The sequence below is a fragment of the Bolinopsis microptera genome, chromosome 9 (assembly GCF_026151205.1).
Source record: "Bolinopsis microptera isolate Bmic1 chromosome 9, MBARI_Bmic_1.0, whole genome shotgun sequence".
NCBI lineage: Eukaryota > Metazoa > Ctenophora > Tentaculata > Lobata > Bolinopsidae > Bolinopsis > Bolinopsis microptera.
The window spans coordinates 866,233-886,153 of NC_087080.1; the positions used below are offsets into that span (position 1 = coordinate 866,233).

At 37.9% G+C, this 19,921-nt stretch overlaps 3 protein-coding genes across 6 annotated transcripts in view; 1 reads left to right on the forward strand and 2 right to left on the reverse strand.

Annotated features, from left to right (window-relative positions):
- Positions 1 to 485: 485 nt before the first annotated feature.
- On the forward strand, positions 486 to 2,891 carry LOC134820503 (uncharacterized). Its single transcript, XM_063830918.1, has 3 exons — positions 486 to 748; positions 956 to 1,367; positions 1,670 to 2,891. The coding sequence occupies exons 1-3, from the start codon at positions 581 to 583 to the stop codon at positions 2,722 to 2,724; spliced, it is 1,635 nt and encodes a 544-aa protein (XP_063686988.1). The 5' UTR covers positions 486 to 580; the 3' UTR covers positions 2,725 to 2,891.
- Positions 2,892 to 3,206: 315 nt separating this feature from the next.
- Positions 3,207 to 11,453, reverse strand: LOC134820504 (PHD finger protein 24-like). Of its 4 annotated transcripts, none has more exons than XM_063830921.1 (12): positions 11,307 to 11,453; positions 7,504 to 7,595; positions 6,725 to 6,860; positions 6,537 to 6,593; positions 6,214 to 6,327; positions 5,936 to 6,090; positions 5,566 to 5,684; positions 5,109 to 5,215; positions 4,738 to 4,830; positions 4,453 to 4,607; positions 3,988 to 4,101; positions 3,207 to 3,664 (listed from the first exon to the last, which is right to left on the reverse strand). In XM_063830921.1, exons 1-12 carry the CDS (start codon positions 11,424 to 11,426, stop codon positions 3,517 to 3,519), a joined length of 1,410 nt encoding a protein of 469 aa, XP_063686991.1. In that variant the 5' UTR covers positions 11,427 to 11,453; the 3' UTR covers positions 3,207 to 3,516. The 4 variants fall into 4 exon arrangements, with proteins under 4 accessions (XP_063686991.1, XP_063686989.1, XP_063686990.1 ...); XM_063830919.1 differs by lacking the exon at positions 11,307 to 11,453 and adding an exon at positions 9,027 to 9,717; XM_063830920.1 differs by lacking the exon at positions 11,307 to 11,453 and adding an exon at positions 9,027 to 9,716 and having other exon boundaries at positions 6,725 to 6,854.
- A 6,775-nt stretch (positions 11,454 to 18,228) lies between these two features.
- LOC134820502 (serine palmitoyltransferase 1-like) overlaps positions 18,229 to 19,921 on the reverse strand; it is a 38,183-nt gene continuing 36,490 nt past the window's right edge. Inside the window, exon 18 of the mRNA XM_063830917.1 lies at positions 18,229 to 19,572. Within this exon, the coding sequence (XP_063686987.1) occupies positions 19,452 to 19,572 (121 nt within the window). The 3' untranslated portion in view covers positions 18,229 to 19,451. The remainder of the gene's footprint in view (positions 19,573 to 19,921) is intronic.

A 19,921-nucleotide genomic window follows, 5' to 3' on the forward strand; every position in this document is an offset into this window, starting at 1 on the left:
GCTGAAGAATATATACATGTTTGAGTTTTTAGAGGATGAAATAAAATATGAAATAAAGTGATCATTGACAGTTTTTCATTACTGTTTAAACCAAAATTATCGCATTTTCTTTGTCAAAACATTTAGTAAATCAAAATGTCGATGAATACTTCAACCCACAGTTAAAAGATCCTAACTTGTGAGGATTGCTTGCGGAGTACTCCATCTCAATTCTTAGTACACAGTAAAGTATTTGATTTCTGGGGTGGTCACACGATATTTGGCCCCGTCATGTCTTAACAAAGCTGGACATAACATCCTGTTCAGTGTTGGTTCACGGTCCGGCTCACACAGACTTTACCCACGCTTGTCAATATTTAATGAAAGTTTGAAGAAATAGACTAAACAATAAACATGAACATGTTACTACCATACAAAAACATCCGAACACAATGCAGTTGCCACGAAAACAAAACAAATAACAATAACATGGTTTTTGTTTTTGAAAAAATGAGTGCCATATAAGTTTTTCTTCCCCATTTCCATCAGCAGCTTTGTTATTTTTCTAATAGAACTTGGACAAGAAAATCTACAGCGAGTTATGCAGATGTCCATACATCTGCTGATAATGATGGTGCTGGTAGCTGGCAAGACTCGAGGTGATCAGCTATTCTCTCCTTTTGATCATGGGGTAATTGGAAAAGTATCTGAACAGTTTCTACAGGATCTGGCAGACGAGATAGCCACAATGATTTCAGATCTAATGCAGGTAAGATATTCAACGTTTATAACACTAATTGTAATTATAAACACTATAAATAGACGAGTTCTTTGTCACAGTTTTGCTGCGTCTCGGGTTAATCATTGGGCAAAATAATCATTTTTGTAAAATATAAATATAATACGCTTTCGGTTGTAAATTTTGTTATCAATCCACTATACGTCTGGTTATGAAATAAAGTAACATATTCTTCAGGGAGAATCACTCAGTGGAAGTGACTGTAGTGGTGTGGACGCGTGTGACTACGATATAAACGTAGGCTCACTGAATCGCAGTCCTAATATCAATCTTAAACACGATGGAAGCGATGGACCTGTTGGACAGCTTGTTGTAGACGCAAGTATTGGCGGGTCAATTGAAGCGTCCGGAAGCTGGAGCGTGGAGAAGAAGATATGGTTTAAAACTTTCTCTTTAGCAGGGCATGTGGATATCCTCGCTACCGAGTTCAGTCTGGAAAACCGCGTTATTCTCGGACGCAAGTCAAACGGACAAATTGGATTTTCCCGTGGCCTGGACACCTGTAAAGCAAACGCAGGATCTCTTAACATTAAGATCAGCGGTTCTTGGCTCAGCTGGCTACTCAACGTTCTTTCTCAGGTCTTGTCAGGTTAGTTACCACTAGTAACCACTAGTTACCATAGTTACCACTAGTTACCATAGTTACCACTAGTTACTACTAGTTACCACTAGTTACCACTAGTTACCACTAGTTACCATAGTTACCATAGTTACCACTAGTTACCACTAGTTACCACTAGTTACCACTAGTTACCACTAGTTAACATAGTTACCATAGTAACCACTAGTTACCACTAGTTACCAATAGTTACCATAGTTACCACTAGTTACCACTAGTTACCATAGTTACCACTAGTTACCATAGTTACCATAGTTACCACTATCTGTCAGGCCAGGTGGAGAGTTTCTTGGAGGAATTAGCTTGCGAGGAAGCTAACGAGGCTATCGATGAAGCTCTACAAAAGTTTGAAGAGACTGTGTTTAACAAGGACCTCTCGCTGAATCTAACATCGGGAGGAGAGTTGAAGCTGGATTTCCATCCCTCTCTTATCACAGGAGGGGACGAATGTGCTGTCATTGTCGCACCAGTGCCAATTGAAATGATCGGCCAACCGAAGCCTTCCGAAACAGTGACGCCACCGTTCATCAACATTCCGGCTGACGTGGACGAGATAGAAGAAGTTGAAGAACTCAGAAGAAAGAGAGAGGTTAACCAAGACTGGTGTGACGTGGTTCCAGGCTCAAACAGCGGGGTTTCTGTTATAGTAACAGAGAATATGATCTCTAGAATAATCCAAAGTTTGCATCTTTTTGATTTGATGAAGTTCAGTTTGAAGGAGAGTGGCAGTTTTGGCAGCAAGAGGAGGTTTGATGTGTTTCGTGGTGGACAACACTTAAGCACGTTTAATGTGGAACTTCCGGACGAAGTTCAGGAGTTGGCTGCCTTTACTGTAACTGATATGAAAATAAGCAGTACCTCAATACCTGAGGTTCAAATCACTAGCAGCGGAGTTTCTACCACAGTCAACCTCAGAGCAAGAATGATTTTGTCCAATGAATCCCCACAAGTCGAGATGAGAACGGAATTCGAATCCAAAGCTAATTTTAAAGGAACCGTCAAATTAGCTAAAAGAGATGGACGATACCTATTGCTGCCACAAGTAACTGCGAATGTTGACGTTTGGACAGGGAAATTGTATGTTGAATCTGAAGATGGTCAGGACTTCAAGGAGTTAGACGACGGCGACGAATTGTTGGAGGTCATTGAGCATCTTTTAAATGCTGCGATAGAGGAAAGCCTGGCAAAGCTGTTGGAAGAAGAAGTGAAAGACGGCATTCCGATAAATATACCAAGCGGGTTACTGTCTATTGGAGAGGCTGAGATCATTTACCAGGAAGACTACATCCTGATCAACGCCGATGACATTAGTATCAAACTTGAGTAATTTAGGTAATTTAGGTTCTGGTTAATTACCTACTTTATTAGTTATTTACTTATTGTACTATGGACAAAAGTCGATTTTTAGACTAAAAGACACTGCATTTAAAACATTTGATTACAAGGTTGAACAGTTTAGTTTCGAATCTTATCAGACTAGCAATTTTTTGTTATTTACACATGTATCAATAAATACAAAATTTAATTAAGCTAAACCAACTAAAATCTAAAACGTCTTATACTCACACAAATAACTTAAAGTTAACAAAAGAAAAATTATTCATCTTAAACCACCAGCATTTAAAATATTGAGATCAATTTTTGGAACGAATAAATTCTCTTCAACCAGATGAATAGAAAATATTTGATACTTCGTCACATTAATCTTGACCTGTTAAAAAACAATAATATTCAAATCTAAAGCGGTTCACCGCATTATGGAAATTACAGCAAGCATCAGCAAGTAATGGAACGGACGTAGACTCGGACATGGTAGAGGTTGTGAACTAGGTCGAAATGTATGATGCTAACTTGGGAAATAGCTTTCAAAGTTGTAAGAAAATCAGTGTGGTAAAACTATGCTGCATTAGATTTTGTCTTTCATAAACAAGATAATTCTTAAGAACGTAGATTATGATTTTGACGCATGTTCGTTCTTGTCTCTGAATAAAATTCTCATTTCCAAACCGTGTTACTGTTGGCCTGTTGGCGTATAAGCGTCCTTCTGACATAATATATGGTTATTGGCTGACGCTGACCCAATGTATGACTGCAAATCAAATTTAATAAAAATTCTCGACTACTCGATCTTCGTGTAGTTAGTTTCTGCTTCGATTATTTCCATCTCTTCGGGCTTTGGTTTTATTTTGTAGAGATTGGCGGCGTTTCTCCTAGCTGCCAAGATGTATATAGATTGGTCTCTTAAAAACTGAGACCAGCTCACAGTCCTGAAGGGTTCATTTTTAGATGTTTTCTTTATTCTTTGAAAAAGCAATTCTAAGCAATAGGGTCAATCTTAAATAGTGCCATAAAATTAAAGTCATCTGACTATCTGATAAGGGGTCGTTCACATTGCATATTACTTTATCACTTTTTGTTTTAAAAAAGTGATAAAGTCTTGTCTTTATCCATCCCCCCTCCGTAATCAGTTTTACACAGCTATTGTATCAACATAAAAAGATAAAAATGCGTGGTTATTATTGAAACAAATGACTTGTCTTCGCATAAACTCATTCAACGTTGTTCAAGATAGTTCAAACAGTCGTATTACCCGTGCTTTTTTTCATCGGCTTCCATGAATATCTTTACGTTTACTTTGACATGCTCGCCGACTCTTTTTGTCAACTCGGGATTTTTCTTTGGACCAGTCGTCGAATCCGAGCAACTGAATTATTATATATTACAAAGCGTTTATATTTCATGACGAATATCAAACAATGCGTGCCATAATGTTTTGACTCTTGAGCGATATATTAGGCCAATGTAGTTTCTAAACTACCTATACCACTCATGTTATTGTCCATGATAGCAACAAGATTGAACAGGGACAAAAGGAAATCGCGGCATGTACGGAATCGCGATTTTTCCCATTATTTGCGTTAAATTTTATGTATAGTTTAATGTATAGTCGTTAAAATTCGCGGTATCGCAATTTTTGGCCAAAATAATCGCGAAATCCTTTTGTCCATGAGATTGAATGATCGGCAGACGTAGACGAGTTTTGGGATGGACTCACTTAAGCACTTTTGACCACAAGCTAGCAAACCAGCGTTCGTACGCTTTCTCAGCCTCCCGAAGAGTTATCTTGCCGTCACTGTCTGCATCGAATGATCGGAAGAACATTTTAGCCTCCGATATCTCGAACGGGGTGAGGCATGCAACTAGCTCTGACTGAGGTATTTTTAGTGGTTTAGGTGACGTGGAGTAGGTATCTTTCCACTGAAAACCATAAAATCATTCAGATAGAAAATAGTTCGAGCTACTGGTGATTTGGGTGGATTGCACGGTAAAAATAGTTCACCTTGGGTCTGTCGCTAAGTTTTTCAACTATTCGACTGTCGACAAAACTCCACCAATCGACTTCTCCCGTGTTGGGTTTGTCAAGTCGTCGGAACTGTGGGTGAGTTTTGGTTAAGCACATAGTTACCACTAGTTACCACTAGTTACCATAACTGTGGGTGAGTTTTGGTTAAGCACATAGTTACCACTAGTTACCACTAGTTACCATAACTGTGGGTGAGTTTTGGTTAAGCACAAGATAACATTGTCGAGGTTCATTGCGAAACTCAGGTCAGATTTTAGTTGTGTAATTTGACTGTGAGGTTTCAAACGAATATACCACAACAAAATCAGTCGATCTAATTAAAGTCTTAATTCTATACCCGCAATCACCTCTTCAACCGATCCCTCAACTTCATGTAAATCCATAGCTCTTTTGTACTTGTCTTTAAAGATTTTGTGCTTATATTTCAAAAAGTCGTCCAATGATATTCTCGAATCTGAGATTATATATTTTCAGTTCTGTTGTATCATGTTTTTATCAACTTTTAAAACAACTACACAAACTTTTCGTACAATAAAATCACGTATAAAAGTTGATATTTTACTGACCAATGGCGACCACAAAACCGTACACATATATTTAAAGCATGACCATTATAATTTTATATCTTAGGAATATTTTTAGATTGTTGTTTACCAATTTACTATGCATCATTATAATAGACTCATTGAAGAATGGGTATTGTAATCAAGCAAATACGAGTGTGGGAATCAAGCAGTATCGGCTAAGTCAGCGATGCAGATTTAATCATTAATATTTTTACAATATGCATGCGTAAAACCTTACCGCAATCGACATCGAGATCATCAAAACTCTCCATTAGTTCGATCATCTCTTCATCTGTCAAGAGACCGAGCAGATTTTCGCAATCTGGGCACGACCACACAAAGTCTGTCATAAAACACCTGCCGGTAAAAATCATGAAGTTTGAGTTGAGAATTTAGCCTATGAAATTCCTTCAAATACAGTTTATAGTCACTAGTCAAGTCAGTCAAAAACAATGACGACGTTTCATTTTATCTGATAAGATGAAACGTCGTTTTTGTTTGTGACTGACTTGACTAGTGACTGATAAGTTATCAGTTCTCGAAATTATCTAGAAAGTCTTGATCAATCAATTGAAATTCAGCTCTGATGCCAATCTAGAAATAAAGACCTGAGGGAAGTTGCCGTGACGATTAAGTCCCCATTCGTCTCATTGAAAACGCATTTTGGGGTATGTATCGACTTTCCACATACTCTGCATTCAATGAGCCTTAAAAATCCCTCTCCACATTGGTAACAGGTCGCCGTATCATCTTCACCGACATCCTGCAAAACAGACAAAAAATATTTATCCCAACCTAACAGAATCCTGGAGAGATAGCATAAAATGTACAAATGATAAACTACAAAACGACCCTAGGGCCTAGTTTGATGACTTGAACAACTCACACCATGATTGTGGTCAGTAGTTTCATCCCACGATGGGCATGCGTCACTTTGAGCTGTGTTGGGGCGAGGGGTCTTTGCTCTGAGCCAGGCGTCTACAAGTTTTCTATCAGACTCCTTGAGTATAAAACTGTTAATAACGAATTGATTTAAAATTATATCTAATTGGCTAATATATGTAGCTATTGAAAGCAAAACGTTGACAAAATTTATAAACTGATCCAGAGTTCTTGCTAGTACACTCAGGTAAACTATGTAGTGTGGATAAGATCTTCACGTTTCTTAGAAATTGTCTGAAAGATGGCATCTTCTTTAAGTTTAAGTACCTTTTTAGCGACAATGGTGGTCTTTTTAATTTTTCTCGTACAGGGAGTTTTTCCATCCTGAAATTGAATCTGATAAAATTGAACTTCAAAGCTATATAAATGTAAATGACCATGTGCTTCAATTAATTGTATCTTAATCAATATATAATGTTGGCTCCTCTCAAGTCTTACTTCCTTATTAGTATTACCCGTCCTATGTAAGGTTCGCAAATCTGACTTTCTGTATCTGCATACTGTTCAAGCTTTGTCCAAGCTGCCACAGTGTCGTTGTAGATAAAGATATGCTCAGTGCCCCACGAGACCTCGGCCGTTCCGTCCCTGTGACTAAAAATTTGAATTTGAACTTCTATAATAGGAATTAGTAACTTACTATTTGATGTTTTGTCTTTGGTATGGCGAGTGAATGTGGTGAATGCAGCACTTGGTTATTGTTAGGTACAGATTCTAGTTCTGATTGACTGAAATGCGTGTGGGGTATGGCAAAGGATAGTAAACTTTCCTGACTGGTTGATGGAAACGGGGCAGAAAAATCTGCTCTATGAGTATGACTGCAAGTCCCGAGCAAGTCCCATACGCTCATCGGGTGACATAAACGAGATCTATGCAAACAAACGATTATTATAAGAGATTTTTTAATTTAATTCTAGGTTTTTTCTACTACGAAACTATAACTACAAATTAAACATATCGATGGTTAGGTAACGCACGACAAATGTATGGATGTATGAATGAAGCAAACAAGATAATTAAATTCATACAACATAGTTTTATTGGTTAAATTTAAATAAGTTCGATTTTCTTGCTGTTTTATGAAAATCAAGATTTAAGATGCTAAAATAGTAGCTCTGAATCAACATAAAAACGGCACTTTAACAAACACTTTATTGTGCTTTCGAATTAACATGAGCCATACTCCTTTATAAATATTTCGTTTCTTCTACGTATTATAGTTATAAAATATGCATACTTGGATTTGTGTTTAGGTTCATCTCCCGCTGTCACCGCTGCTTTTCTTTTCGCTAATTTTCGATCTTCTAATTCTGCAGCAGATAGAAAATCCTGTAAAGAGAAATTACTAGAGTTGAGCTTACGATGATACCAAAAACAGTTTTACTCATTTAACCGATTCGAAATAATAATAATTCGAAATGAGATCGAGATATTGGCGGCATCATTTGGTGGTTATATTCGAAAACAAGTAAGTTTAATTAGGCCTAAGTTTTCATGGCAAAAAATTTAGTAAATTTAATGGTAATTGAATATAAGTATAGCTCTACCATCTACCTTCGAATCAAATGACTCTTAAATAAATAATTGATGGTATAACAGCTCACCATATCTAATCACAACCCAAAGTTTTTCGGTGGATATTTAAGTGATAACAGGGATGAGTATCAAAACCTTTTCGAAGAACATTTAAAAATAACCTTTGTTTTTCCTGCTTCATAATCTTGCTTCGACCAGACACACAATCTGTTGATTTCTCTGACCCCTCAACATTTACCATATTGATTAAAGTACCCTGTGACTAGTGCTAATAGTAATCATAAATAGCTAGCTTTAATGATTTTAAATGTGATGAGAGGTCAATACCTAACGATCAACGCCCATCTGTGCTAATTTTTGGCATCATTAAATTCGTCAAAACGATGAAAATATTCTAACGTGATATTCCAAACAGCAATTAATTACTCTTCACACGGGTTCATCATTCCCGTTGCACATTCTTAAAATTATTTGGCCATGTCAAATATAAGCATACAATTTATCAAAATCATCGAAGCTATATTGAATTCCTCAGCTCAACAGATTTCGTTACAAACGACAACGAAAAATCGACAATATTAACAATGCTCTTAAGATGTCCAATCTGGATCGGCTATTTTTGCAAGTTACGTGGTCACAACCTTTACAACATTGTATAACAATGCGCCACATGATATGCAATATGTGATAATATCTAATGATATCTCGACACGTGTTTCACGCGGATCGACTTTGTCTATGACAATACTATAAGCTTAGATTGTAACTGAATCTTTTAGTTAGAAATGTGCCAAAGCAGTAAAATGGGCCACATCAACTTAACAGCAAACGTGATATCTTTGATCAGTTTTAACTCGGCAAACCGACTCTTCGAGTATACTGATACGTAAATTGTAGAATAAAGTTGAGTCGATCGCAAGCATAAAAGTTACCATGCAGATCACTGAGATCAATACAGAGCTCAAAAACGAACTGTGTTAAAAATATTCCATCGTCATTCAATTTGAATGCAACCAGCAAAAACTCATATATTTGTTCATTATTTAATCAGCTTATATTTACTTTTAGATATGACGAACGCGAATGATCTCTTATATATTTCTGAAAAAAATGATGTGTTCGTTGCTTTTTTTGGATAAATTTCAAGCTGTGTTGAGTCAGGTTGAGCGTAATTTCGAACATTTTAAATGATTCTCTACTATTCAGAATGCTCAATGTACCAACCCTGGGAAGATGAAGAGCTTTTTTCCTGTTATCCATATCGATGAACTCCGTGATAAAGAATTTATTAGCAGGGTGTGTTCGAGACCGGCCAGCATGAAAATGCTGGATTTTACCCCCGTTAAAAACTGGAGGCCCGTAGGAACCATTCGACCTTTGAGGACGAAACCCGCTCATAACACTCGAACTATAAGCCACAGAAAACAAACAGCACAGAGGGAACCGAAATGTATAGCCGTAAATCTAAAAGACACACTGATTCGATTTAAAGCTCCGTTGAGATCTTTAGTGCATACGATATTTGAACTGGTCAGTGAAGAAATTCTTGTTAAGTCGTGTCCTATCACACAATGCGAGACTCGCGTGAATGCATTGACGAACACCAACCTTATTTAACAGTCTGATAAGCAGTGTACGCTCCGGCTGAGTAATTTGGAGGTGATAAGTTTTAAAGATCTTTTATTCGATCTTATTATTGATTGACGGTAGGTTATGGCTGTTAAAGTGTCGCAAACGAGTACGAATATATTGACCACTGTGTCTGTTGACCCGCTGTGTCTGTGATAAAATGAGATAGTTATTAAATTAATTTTATGTTAAGTAATGTTTGATATTTATTGCATGCACAAGATCAAAGATGTATTCGATCCAAATTGAAATATGATATATGTATTTACAGCGTAATGATTCAATAATTCGATTCATGATAATTTCATGAACTGGAAGCCTTGTGAAATAACAGAATGTTTCTGTACTTTTAACTCGAAGTCAAATTCCTCAAGGATTTCAATAATTTGTCGGTATGTCAGATGGATAATGAATTTATAAATTAATTTATAATTCTTACTGTGCAGAATTCATTTGATATTTATAAAAATACTATTTATACTTGTTATTTTAACTCGAAAATAATGATTGTCTGCGTATTTTAATTGTATCACTATTCAAAGAAACGTACGTTAATGTATTTACAGTCCATTTACCCCATATTTCAAACTAGTGACTATATATTAATCAATGCACTACCGATATTCATATAGAACCATTTACATACAGGCTCATATTTTTTTCGTGCTGGATACGGGGGGGGGGGGGGGGGGGGGGGGGGGGGTGGGGGGAAGAGGGGCTCCCTGTATCGTGGAGAGCAACTGAAGGCTGTGAATGGGGAGCTTACAACTAACTCCCCCTCTTCTTGACTTGTGATAAGCTTTCTAAAAACCCCACTGAAGTCCGAAAATGAAGTACTGGAAAGGTACAAGTGATACGAATAGAGGCAAAAGTCAGGTTACTGTTAGGTTCATGGTGTTCAGGGACAAAAGGAAATCGCGTCGTGTACGGAATCGCGATTTTTCCCATTATTTGCGACAAATTTTATGTATAGTTTAATGTATAGTCTGTTAAAAATCGCGGTATCGCGATTTTTGGCCAAAATAATCGCGAAATCCTTTTGTCCCTGATGGTGTTACAATGCTGAGGATACGGATCCAAGTCAGGAACTTTGTGATATATCTGTGACGAGCTACTACCATGAAATCTCTTCGCCTCCTTTCTAATCGTAAAGTTGGATAATCGAAATAAATAGAATGTTTGTCATTTTCTCCACAGAAACGTCTCGAATTATAAAATATAACTTATACACCATTGAATAGCGACTATCAGTCAACAAGCTCCAATATAACAAAGAAAATACACTCAGCAGTTTTTTAAAGGCTTTGATTATCAAAATTAAAGGATAATAAATGACAAATCAACAATAAAATTTGTAGCCTATGCCCAGTTAATAAGTAGGAATAAATGTTTACAAATACCATAAAAAACTGACAAGAAAACTGACAAGCTGATAAGAAAGAATTTCAGCGGACAATTATCAAACTAAACCGAAGCACACCGTGATGATACTATACTGTTAGTTGCTACATGGTGTAATACTACTGAGTCTTAACAAGACAAGCGGCGGCTAACAAAGGATTTTCAAAGCGCTATTATCCGACAAGCAGTGTTATTGGGCCGATTTCAAAGGGTCTTTGGTTCTTATTGACTGTAGAATCTGATCTACAAAAACAGTACAACATATTATAAGCTATTGTCACTGTTTCTTCAGGTCGTTAAGTTACCGCTTAAACGAATATTTGGTCAGAAATAGAAACATGATACGGGGTCCGTCTCTGGAATTTAAAAATACCGAAATTCCAGCATTTCTGTCTCCTCTGAAATTCTAGAAATATTTTAATTGAGGTAATTAATTAATAATTAGGGTAATTAATTAATTAATTAATTAATTACCTCTATTCTTATGACCCCGATTGAAGTCCGGGGAGGCGGGTTATCGGCTACCTTTAAAGCAAGCCTAGCAGCTGTTGCGATGTCACTGTTCTTTACAGGATACGATACGACTGTTCCCATAGCAACTGCCCATTAGCTTGCTGAAACAATCAATTTAATATCATTTTTACATCAAGTAAAAATAGAGCATGTAGTAAAATGATAACAAAATGTATTAATTAATTTACAAACGAAATTGCACAAGAAAAATAAACGATAACGTATCTGTAAAATCCGTAAAGCGGGCCGAAATGTTAAAATTTAAAAAGTAGTCTAGTCGTCCTCTTTTCTATTGGCCGATTTGCTGACGATGCTTGGCAAAATATAATTCATGTTTTGACTTAGTTATTCGATGGAAAAGTTATCGGAATGTAAAATATGAATTGAATCTAGCTGCAATATGAGTAAAATTAGTATCGAACAAAGTTGGATGAATTTTGTGAATTAATAAAAGTTGCTGTTATCATCTTCAAGAAAAACTGTTGAAACATCAATGATCAGAATGTGACACGACATCAAATGTGATGATTCATAATTCATGACAAAATTTTAACTCGTGGGGTAGTTATGCACTCAAAATTGCTCTCATTGCATAGAAAGGAATCTTGAAGATCGGCGATCAAAAAATATAGAAATATGAGACGATCAATTATCCAGTATTTAGAAATGCAGCTGCTTCAAATTATAATAGCATCACTGATCAGGGTGGCAAACTGACAAATTTCTTAACTTAAAGATCAAAATTATGATCATCTACTATATAATTCCAAAATACTAACTGTAACCAAGAAGTAGCCAACGTCGGCTAATTTTAACTTCGGCTTAAGTTGGTTTAAGACTTACAGAAATTCAGTTTAAAGACACATGATTACAGTCAAGATGGATCGATTTACCAATTTCGGTAACCAATTATTGAAAATATCTGTCGTCAATTGCATACAGAGCCTATAATTAGGAACAATTAGGAACAATTGTAGGCGCCCACGAACGAACTCATAATCCCTTCACTGCAAATGTAAGTCTACCAATTTTCCTTTATCAAAACAAAACACAATCCTAATAAGTGTTTGAAAAAAAAGTTAAAAATATAATAAGTGCTTATTATAAACACTAAAGAGATTCAGCCCTTGGGGTAAAACTTTAAAGACTTTTAAGCCACAACATGAGTGTTTTAGGCCGGACATTCAATCGTGAATCGTCTAAAAAAGCATGCCTATATCAATGTGGTGAAGATTACTTATAACAAGAACCGATCTTGTGGTTAAAATGGCGCTCTATGGCTATTTTCGAACAAGTTGATTTTCCAGAGTTAAAATCAGATGAATATGATGCACTGAGCACTCCAAAGATGTAGTAACTAAGTAAGTAAAGATGAATATCGTGAAGGTCAATAAAAGAGCCGCACGAGATGATAGAAATAGAATGCACTATATAAACATACCAGACACAAATCTGCGATTTAATTATAATGTTATGTGACAGTCGCGAGACAGTCGCGAGACAAGGATGGATCAGGCACACGTGCAATTGATTTCCATAAACTTCCCACAAAATGCAAGCAAAATTAAAACAAATGCCGTTTAAAATGCCCGTATCAGCATAAAAATCATTATTAATGTAACAAAAGCGGTTTTTAAATAAATGAACAACGTTTTCAAACTGTACGTAGCTCAGACTTTGGTCGCTACTTATCAAATCAGAGAGTTTGTTGAAATTTTAAAAGGTGCCAGCAAGAAACTAAGTGGTCTGATACAACTCTTTCCTATCACATCAATATGCCGTTCACAATAACCAGTTTACGTTACCATGCAAACTTTTAAATTATTATTATTATTCGTGACCATTTATTAACCGCACAATCCGAATTTACTAATTTGATCGTAAGAAACGGGCGAGAAATTAAAATGGATCTGTCTTGGAGGACAAAATCGTGTAATAAAATTTACAATATTGCCGATTAAGTTTTTAAATTTGATAAGTGGTTAAACTTTCCGGAATGATCTCGCAGCAACACTGTGCATATCATTGTCAGATCATGCGTGAATTAATAATGGATAATTGACCTATGAGTTTCTCCTCACGTGTAAGTGTTTGAGTGTCTGAGCAAAATTTGCAAATCTTTTCTACGAATACGATTAAATGACCATCATTTTAAACTAACGAATAGATAGTTTGTCTGATATTTTTATTGGCCCCTCCCCTCCCCTCCCCTCCCCTCCCCTCCCCTCCCCTCCCCTCCCCTCCCCTCCCCTCCCCTCCCCTCCCCTCCCCTCCCCTCCCCTCCCCTCCCCTCCCCTCCCCTCCCCTCCCCTCCCCTCCCCTCCCCTCCCCTCCCCTCCCCTCCCCTCCCCTCCCCTCCCCTCCCCTCCCCTCCCCTCCCCTCCCCTCCCCTCCCCTCCCCTCCCCTCTCCCCTCTTCCCCCTCCCCCCTCTTCCTCTCCCCTCTTTCACTCCCTCTCCCCTCTCCTCTCCCCTTTTCTCTCCCCTCTCCTCCCCTCTCCCACCCTCCCCCCTCTCCCCCTTCCTCCCTTTCCCTCCCTCCCTATAACTATACAAGCCTCTTAATATAATAGCAAGGAAACTGAAGTATATATATTATGATATATGAAATATATTGAAATAGCTATAAAACTGTCGTTCTTTAAAAATATGTAGTAACTCAACTAACTGAACTAATTAGTAATTAAAGGTTAGGTAATATATAATAGGTCTTGACATTCTGTGTTTTTCAGGAAGCCTCACTACAGAGTTGCAATTATAAGTAGAAATGGCTAATGGTTGGGTAACCATACTTATCGTATATAGGTTATCATAGAATTATTATAAGCAGAAGGATCGGAAACAAATCATAATCTTAGGGGACTAATTAAAGGGGGCTAATTAATTAAGGGGGGTATTAAAGGTCCCCCTCCCTCCCCCTCTCCCTCTCCCCACTTTAAGGTTAGATAATATATAGGTAAGGTAATGATCGGTCTTGAAATTATGTAGTTATACTTCCTGAAAAGCACGAGCTTTTCAGGAAATATGACTACAGAGTTAAGATGGTATCAGTTATGCCAAATTTCAGGGGAGGTCCAAGTTTACCAGAAGAAATTACTAGAGGCATGATTAGTGGCAGGAAAGTTGGAAGTTAGAATGTAATGGCTTAACTTAACTGTAAACAAGCTTAACTAAAAGAGTTTAGGTCTTAACTACGAGGAAGCTCAACTAAAGGTTTTAACAGAAATACTGAGTATAATCGAGATGAATGTTAAACAGCTGCAGCAATGCTCAAATTCACGTTACGTGGATATCGATAGATATTAGATATGACTTAAAATATCTGAAAACTCTTCAATACTTGTGCCTGATAAAATTACTGAACCGACTAGCATTATTCTAATTCTTTCCCCATATTCAGCTATACAATCAGGTTAATGCCATCTCTATTATATATGAGACTTCTTATTGGGGGGGGGGGGGGGGGGGGGCTTCTTATTCGTTACAGTTTGAAGGAAAATAGATATGAGACTGGTCTTGGTATAGTGCTGCCATGGCCAACAATTGTACCCGCCAGTTCCCACACTAACAGGTTCCCAACCAGTGACATGATCTGACTCGTCATGTCAATAAATTTCTCTTCAAAACTGAGTGCATCAGCTCATCCCAAGATTGAGTCGGTATTAGTTGTCCTTCATATTGGAACAGCTGAAGTGTTACTAAATATATAACGGTAAACCAAGATAAACTTCCTCCTCTTCGCTTAAAAATTATAAAAAGCACAAGCTCCAAAAACACGTACCAACTGGAAGCAACTTTCACAGCCGAAACAATGGTTAGAACTACTCAACCAAAACATGCTATAACACAGCCGAAACAATGGTTAGAACTACTCAACCAAAACATGCTATATATAAACAAGCAAGAAATACTAACACCGTAACCAGAGACAGAGTTTAGCTAGCAATCCATAGCAATGTATCCAAGACAAAATAAAGGGCCGAGGATCGCGGTAACATACTTCAAAGCACGATCCGCCCTAAACACAATTAAGAGTCGAGCCTTGGATATGAATTATATTCGGTGATTTCACATTTTAAGATTTGTATTACATATGTAATGAGCGTCTCGTCCATTACTTTTCATCTGTTCATGGGCAGTTCAGGTCATAAGTATTGAGCTTGATGATAAGAAGCTATGTGGTGCTTTCATTGCTTGAAAATAGTGTAGCTCTATAACGGGCGAGGTCACGTGTGAGGTGCAACTACAGGTAACTAGTAAATCAGTATTCCTATAGTGCAACTACAGGTAACTAGTAAATCAGTATTCCTATAGTGCAACTACAGGTAACTAGTAAATCAGTATTCCTATAGTTTAGCATGGTTGAGAGAACAGAGAGGATAGAAATACCATTTAAATGATAACTTGGTAATTTGATAATTTGATAATTTGTGAGACTATTTGTAACAGAAGGGAGGAATTATAAATACCATCGTATTTAGATGATGCTAACCCAAACTGGTCAACAGAGTTACAAAATAGCAACCATTATGTTGAGTTTAGCAATGCATAGTAATACTAAAATAACTTCTGCAGAACAACAAAATAGCACGACGATACACTGAACTCCTAAAAATATAAAACGTTTACAACAATTTAACTCCCTGTCCAGATTCTCTTTAACTAGGAACAAGATCCACGTGTCCAGGGTAACCAGGGTAACCAGGGTAACCAAGTGTCCAGTGTTACCAGGGTAACCACGTGTCCAGAATAACCAAGTGTCCAGTGTTACCAGGGTAACCACGTGTCCAGAATAACCACGTGTCCAGGGTAACCAGGGTAACCACGTGTCCAGGGTAACCAGGGTAACCACGTGTCCAGGGTAACCACGTGTCCAGGGTAACCAGGGTAACCAGGGTAACCACGTGTCCAGGGTAACCAGGGTAACCACGTGTCCAGGGTAACCAGGTGTCCAGGGTAACCAGAGTAACCAGGGTTACCAGGGTAACCACGTGTCCAGGGTAACCAGGGTAACCACGTGTCCAGTGTAACCACGTGTCCAGGGTAACCAGGGTAACCAGGGTAACCACGTGTCCAGGGTAACCAGGGTAACCACGTGTCCAGTGTAACCACGTGTCCAGGGTAACCAGGGTAACCAGGGTAACCACGTGTCCAGGGTAACCAGGGTAACCACGTGTCCAGGGTAACCAGAGTAACCAGGGTAACCACGTGTCCAGGGTAACCAGGGTAACCACGTGTCCAGGGTAACCAGGTGTCCAGGGTAACCAGAGTAACCAGGGTTATCAGGGTAACCACGTGTCCAGGGTTACCAGGGTAACCAGGGTAACCACGTGTCCAGGGTTACCAGGGTAACCAGGGTAACCACGTGTCCAGGGTTACCAGGGTAACCAGAGTAACCAGGGTAACCAGGGTAACCACGTGTCCAGGGTAACCTAAACACTACGGACACAAACCAACACCACATACACTACCGCAGTGTTGGCATCAATTTATCATACTTGCAACTCTGAGATACCACGTGACATCAGTCTTCACGCTAAAAGTCACGTGACCAACCTTCACGCTACAGGTCCAGAGACCGGACAAGCTGCCAGCTAGGACAGGGCACGTGTTTATTGGCTGATAATGGCAGTGTTATTCCTCTACCTGGGAAGTTTACGTAATGGCCAGACTGGTCCTCAGAGCTTCACGGAACGCGGGAGCACATTTAGGCCGGGTTGTGTCCACAGTGGCTTAGTTGGTTAATCTGTTTGTCTGCTGGCCCCTGACGTTGCGAGTTCGAATCCCAGTTGGGCCAAGATTTCAAAATTGATGGGAATCCGTCACTCACCAAACCATGGTGTGAATGGTAGTGGCTCTCATTGGAGCTGCGAAAATAACACGAGTGCATAATGCATATGCCTGGGGTTGCGTCCCGACTATGCTGCAGGGATATCTGTACCGAAAGGACCGTGGCCGCACCGCAAAGAAAAGGAGATCGGGCCCTCGATCCTAGCTTGCTAGGTTCGCCATTGTTGTTGTTGTTGTTGTGTCCATTGTCCATGGTGGTGCAGTTTCCGGCATCTTGATTTGGTTTTAGGAACTGTGCCATGAGGAATTATGGGTACCTTTGTGTGAATACGTTCCACTTAACTAGCAGGAACCCGTATAACCCTAAAATGGTGTCAAGACTCAAGAGACTAAAATAATTATTACCTATTTAATTCGCGTTTTTGACACCACTTGGGGGTCCAAATTTTGGGCTCTAAAACTCCTATTTCTTGGCCAATTTTTTATTTTTTCATGCTGATTTGGAGGCCATTAAAGCATTTGACCCAATCAAAAAAGTTTCAGTTGTATATCTTTTACGGTTTTTGCGGAAAGTCGCGTTAAAGTTGATGCCGTGGTGTCAGTAAAATGGCACGGAACCATATATATCGTCTCGCTTTATATATAGTAAGATATCGATAATGAAAGTTAGATTCTCCAATCTGACCGGTTTGTCACATCAATGGTGTCCAATGTGTTCGGTAGGGGGGGTACCAATGGCATAAATGGCATAATGGAGAATTGGCCAATAAAAATTTCCATTTATGCCATAAAACGTATGCCATTTATGCCATTTTTGATATAATACATTTTTAGTTTCTTTATTTGTCATATGAATCTTTAACGATCATTCCAAGCGTTATAAAGCATGAAACATGTCTCTTATTCAAGTACTAATAATAATTTGCGAATTTAAAGTCAAATATGAAGACCTAAATTCATGGCATAAATGGAGAATTGGCCAATAAAAATTTCCATTTATGCCATAAAACGTATGCCATTTATGCCATTTTATGCCATTGGTACCCCCCCGTTCGGTAATTTCATGCATGAAATGTCAGAAATAAAACGAACGATTAAATCTAATATGGTATTTGATATAAGTTTATCAACAAATCACATGAAACATACACTTAAACTTCTGTTATAAAAATCACCCTATAATCGTTATGGCTGTACAAAAACAAATGCATTATAGTTACCATAGTTACCACTAGTTAGTTACCATAGTTATGGCTGTACAAAAACAAATGCATTATAGTTACCATAGTTACCACTAGTTAGTTACCATAGTTATGGCTGTACAAAAACAAATGCATTATAGATTTTTGATTCATCTATATAAGGTAAATTTCAATAAAAACTTCTATCCTATTCTAATTTCAGCATCATAATTCATAATTTACATCAAACATACAAACAAAATATCATCTTAAACCACCAATCTTTTTCTGGAGTAATAGTAAGTGTAAAATGCCCAAAGTAAATTCTGTAATCTCGGAGTTCAAAGAGGTTTAATTTGTTTTGCATTGTCCTGTTCCACATTCCATACTTATCGAAACAGAGCTGAAACATGTGGTTACCCTGGTTACCTTGATAACATGATAACATATCGGAAAGATACGTCAAAGATGCAACGTCATAAATGCTCAACAATGCACATTATATACTATACCTTGATATGACCCAAACTTTGTGTTCGAATAATTGAACTTGACTTAAAATGTTCATACAAATTCATTTATACTCCATAGTAGATCATAACCAATACACAAACAATTACAATAACCACTATTTTGGTTATATGTATATTAATCATTAGACTGTACTCAGTGGACTCCTAACATTGTTATAGCGCTCAGTTATAGGTTATTTTAATACTCGCACATGTACACTGTACATTTTTCACTGTACAATGTACATGTTACACTGTACACTGTACAATGTAAAATGTACACTATACATGTTACACTGTACAATGTACACTATACACTGTACATTTTACACTGTACAATGTACAATGTACACTATACACTGTACATTTTACACTGTACAATGTACAACAAGCGCGCGAGAGCAATGCGCATCGCTCCCCTCCTACAAAGACACCTTAATCGCATGTTTACTAATCATACTCGTTACTCATAAACACTCTGAAAACTTTAACACAATAAAATAAAATACAAACCATTCACTATTCAATCAATCACTTATAAACACCTCATCCAGTTTAAACATATGAAAGGGGCCACTTTGATCATGGGCAAACAAAACTGAATGAGCGAGAAGTTCAACAATATCAACGTGCTGATTCCTGTGAAATGTCACGGGAAATGTACAGCTCTACTATGTCAGCTATGCTCTTGATAGATGAGGTGATCTCATCTTCCGTTAGCTCGGTGTTCACTGTAAGCCGGATACTGAAAAAAGAAGTGTTAGAACTTAGAAAGCTTTACAATGAAAAATCATATTTTCCAATTTCTGTTCAATTGTCGATTCAGAAGATCCTGCTACGAGAAGGAGGGGGAGGTAGGAATTATTTTGTAGATATTACAATACTTTCATGCCCCATGACGTCGTGGTTCGTACCACAGAGTTCTGTACCCCAGATTTCTATACCACAGAGTTCTGTACCCCAGATTTCTGTAACCCTGATTTTCTGTACCCCAGATTTTCTGGGCTCCAAAATTTCGTACACAGGGGAGCAGTGGCGAATAGCGCAGATTAGCAGTTAGCATTAGATATCAATCAATAAATTAGGAACTTCTG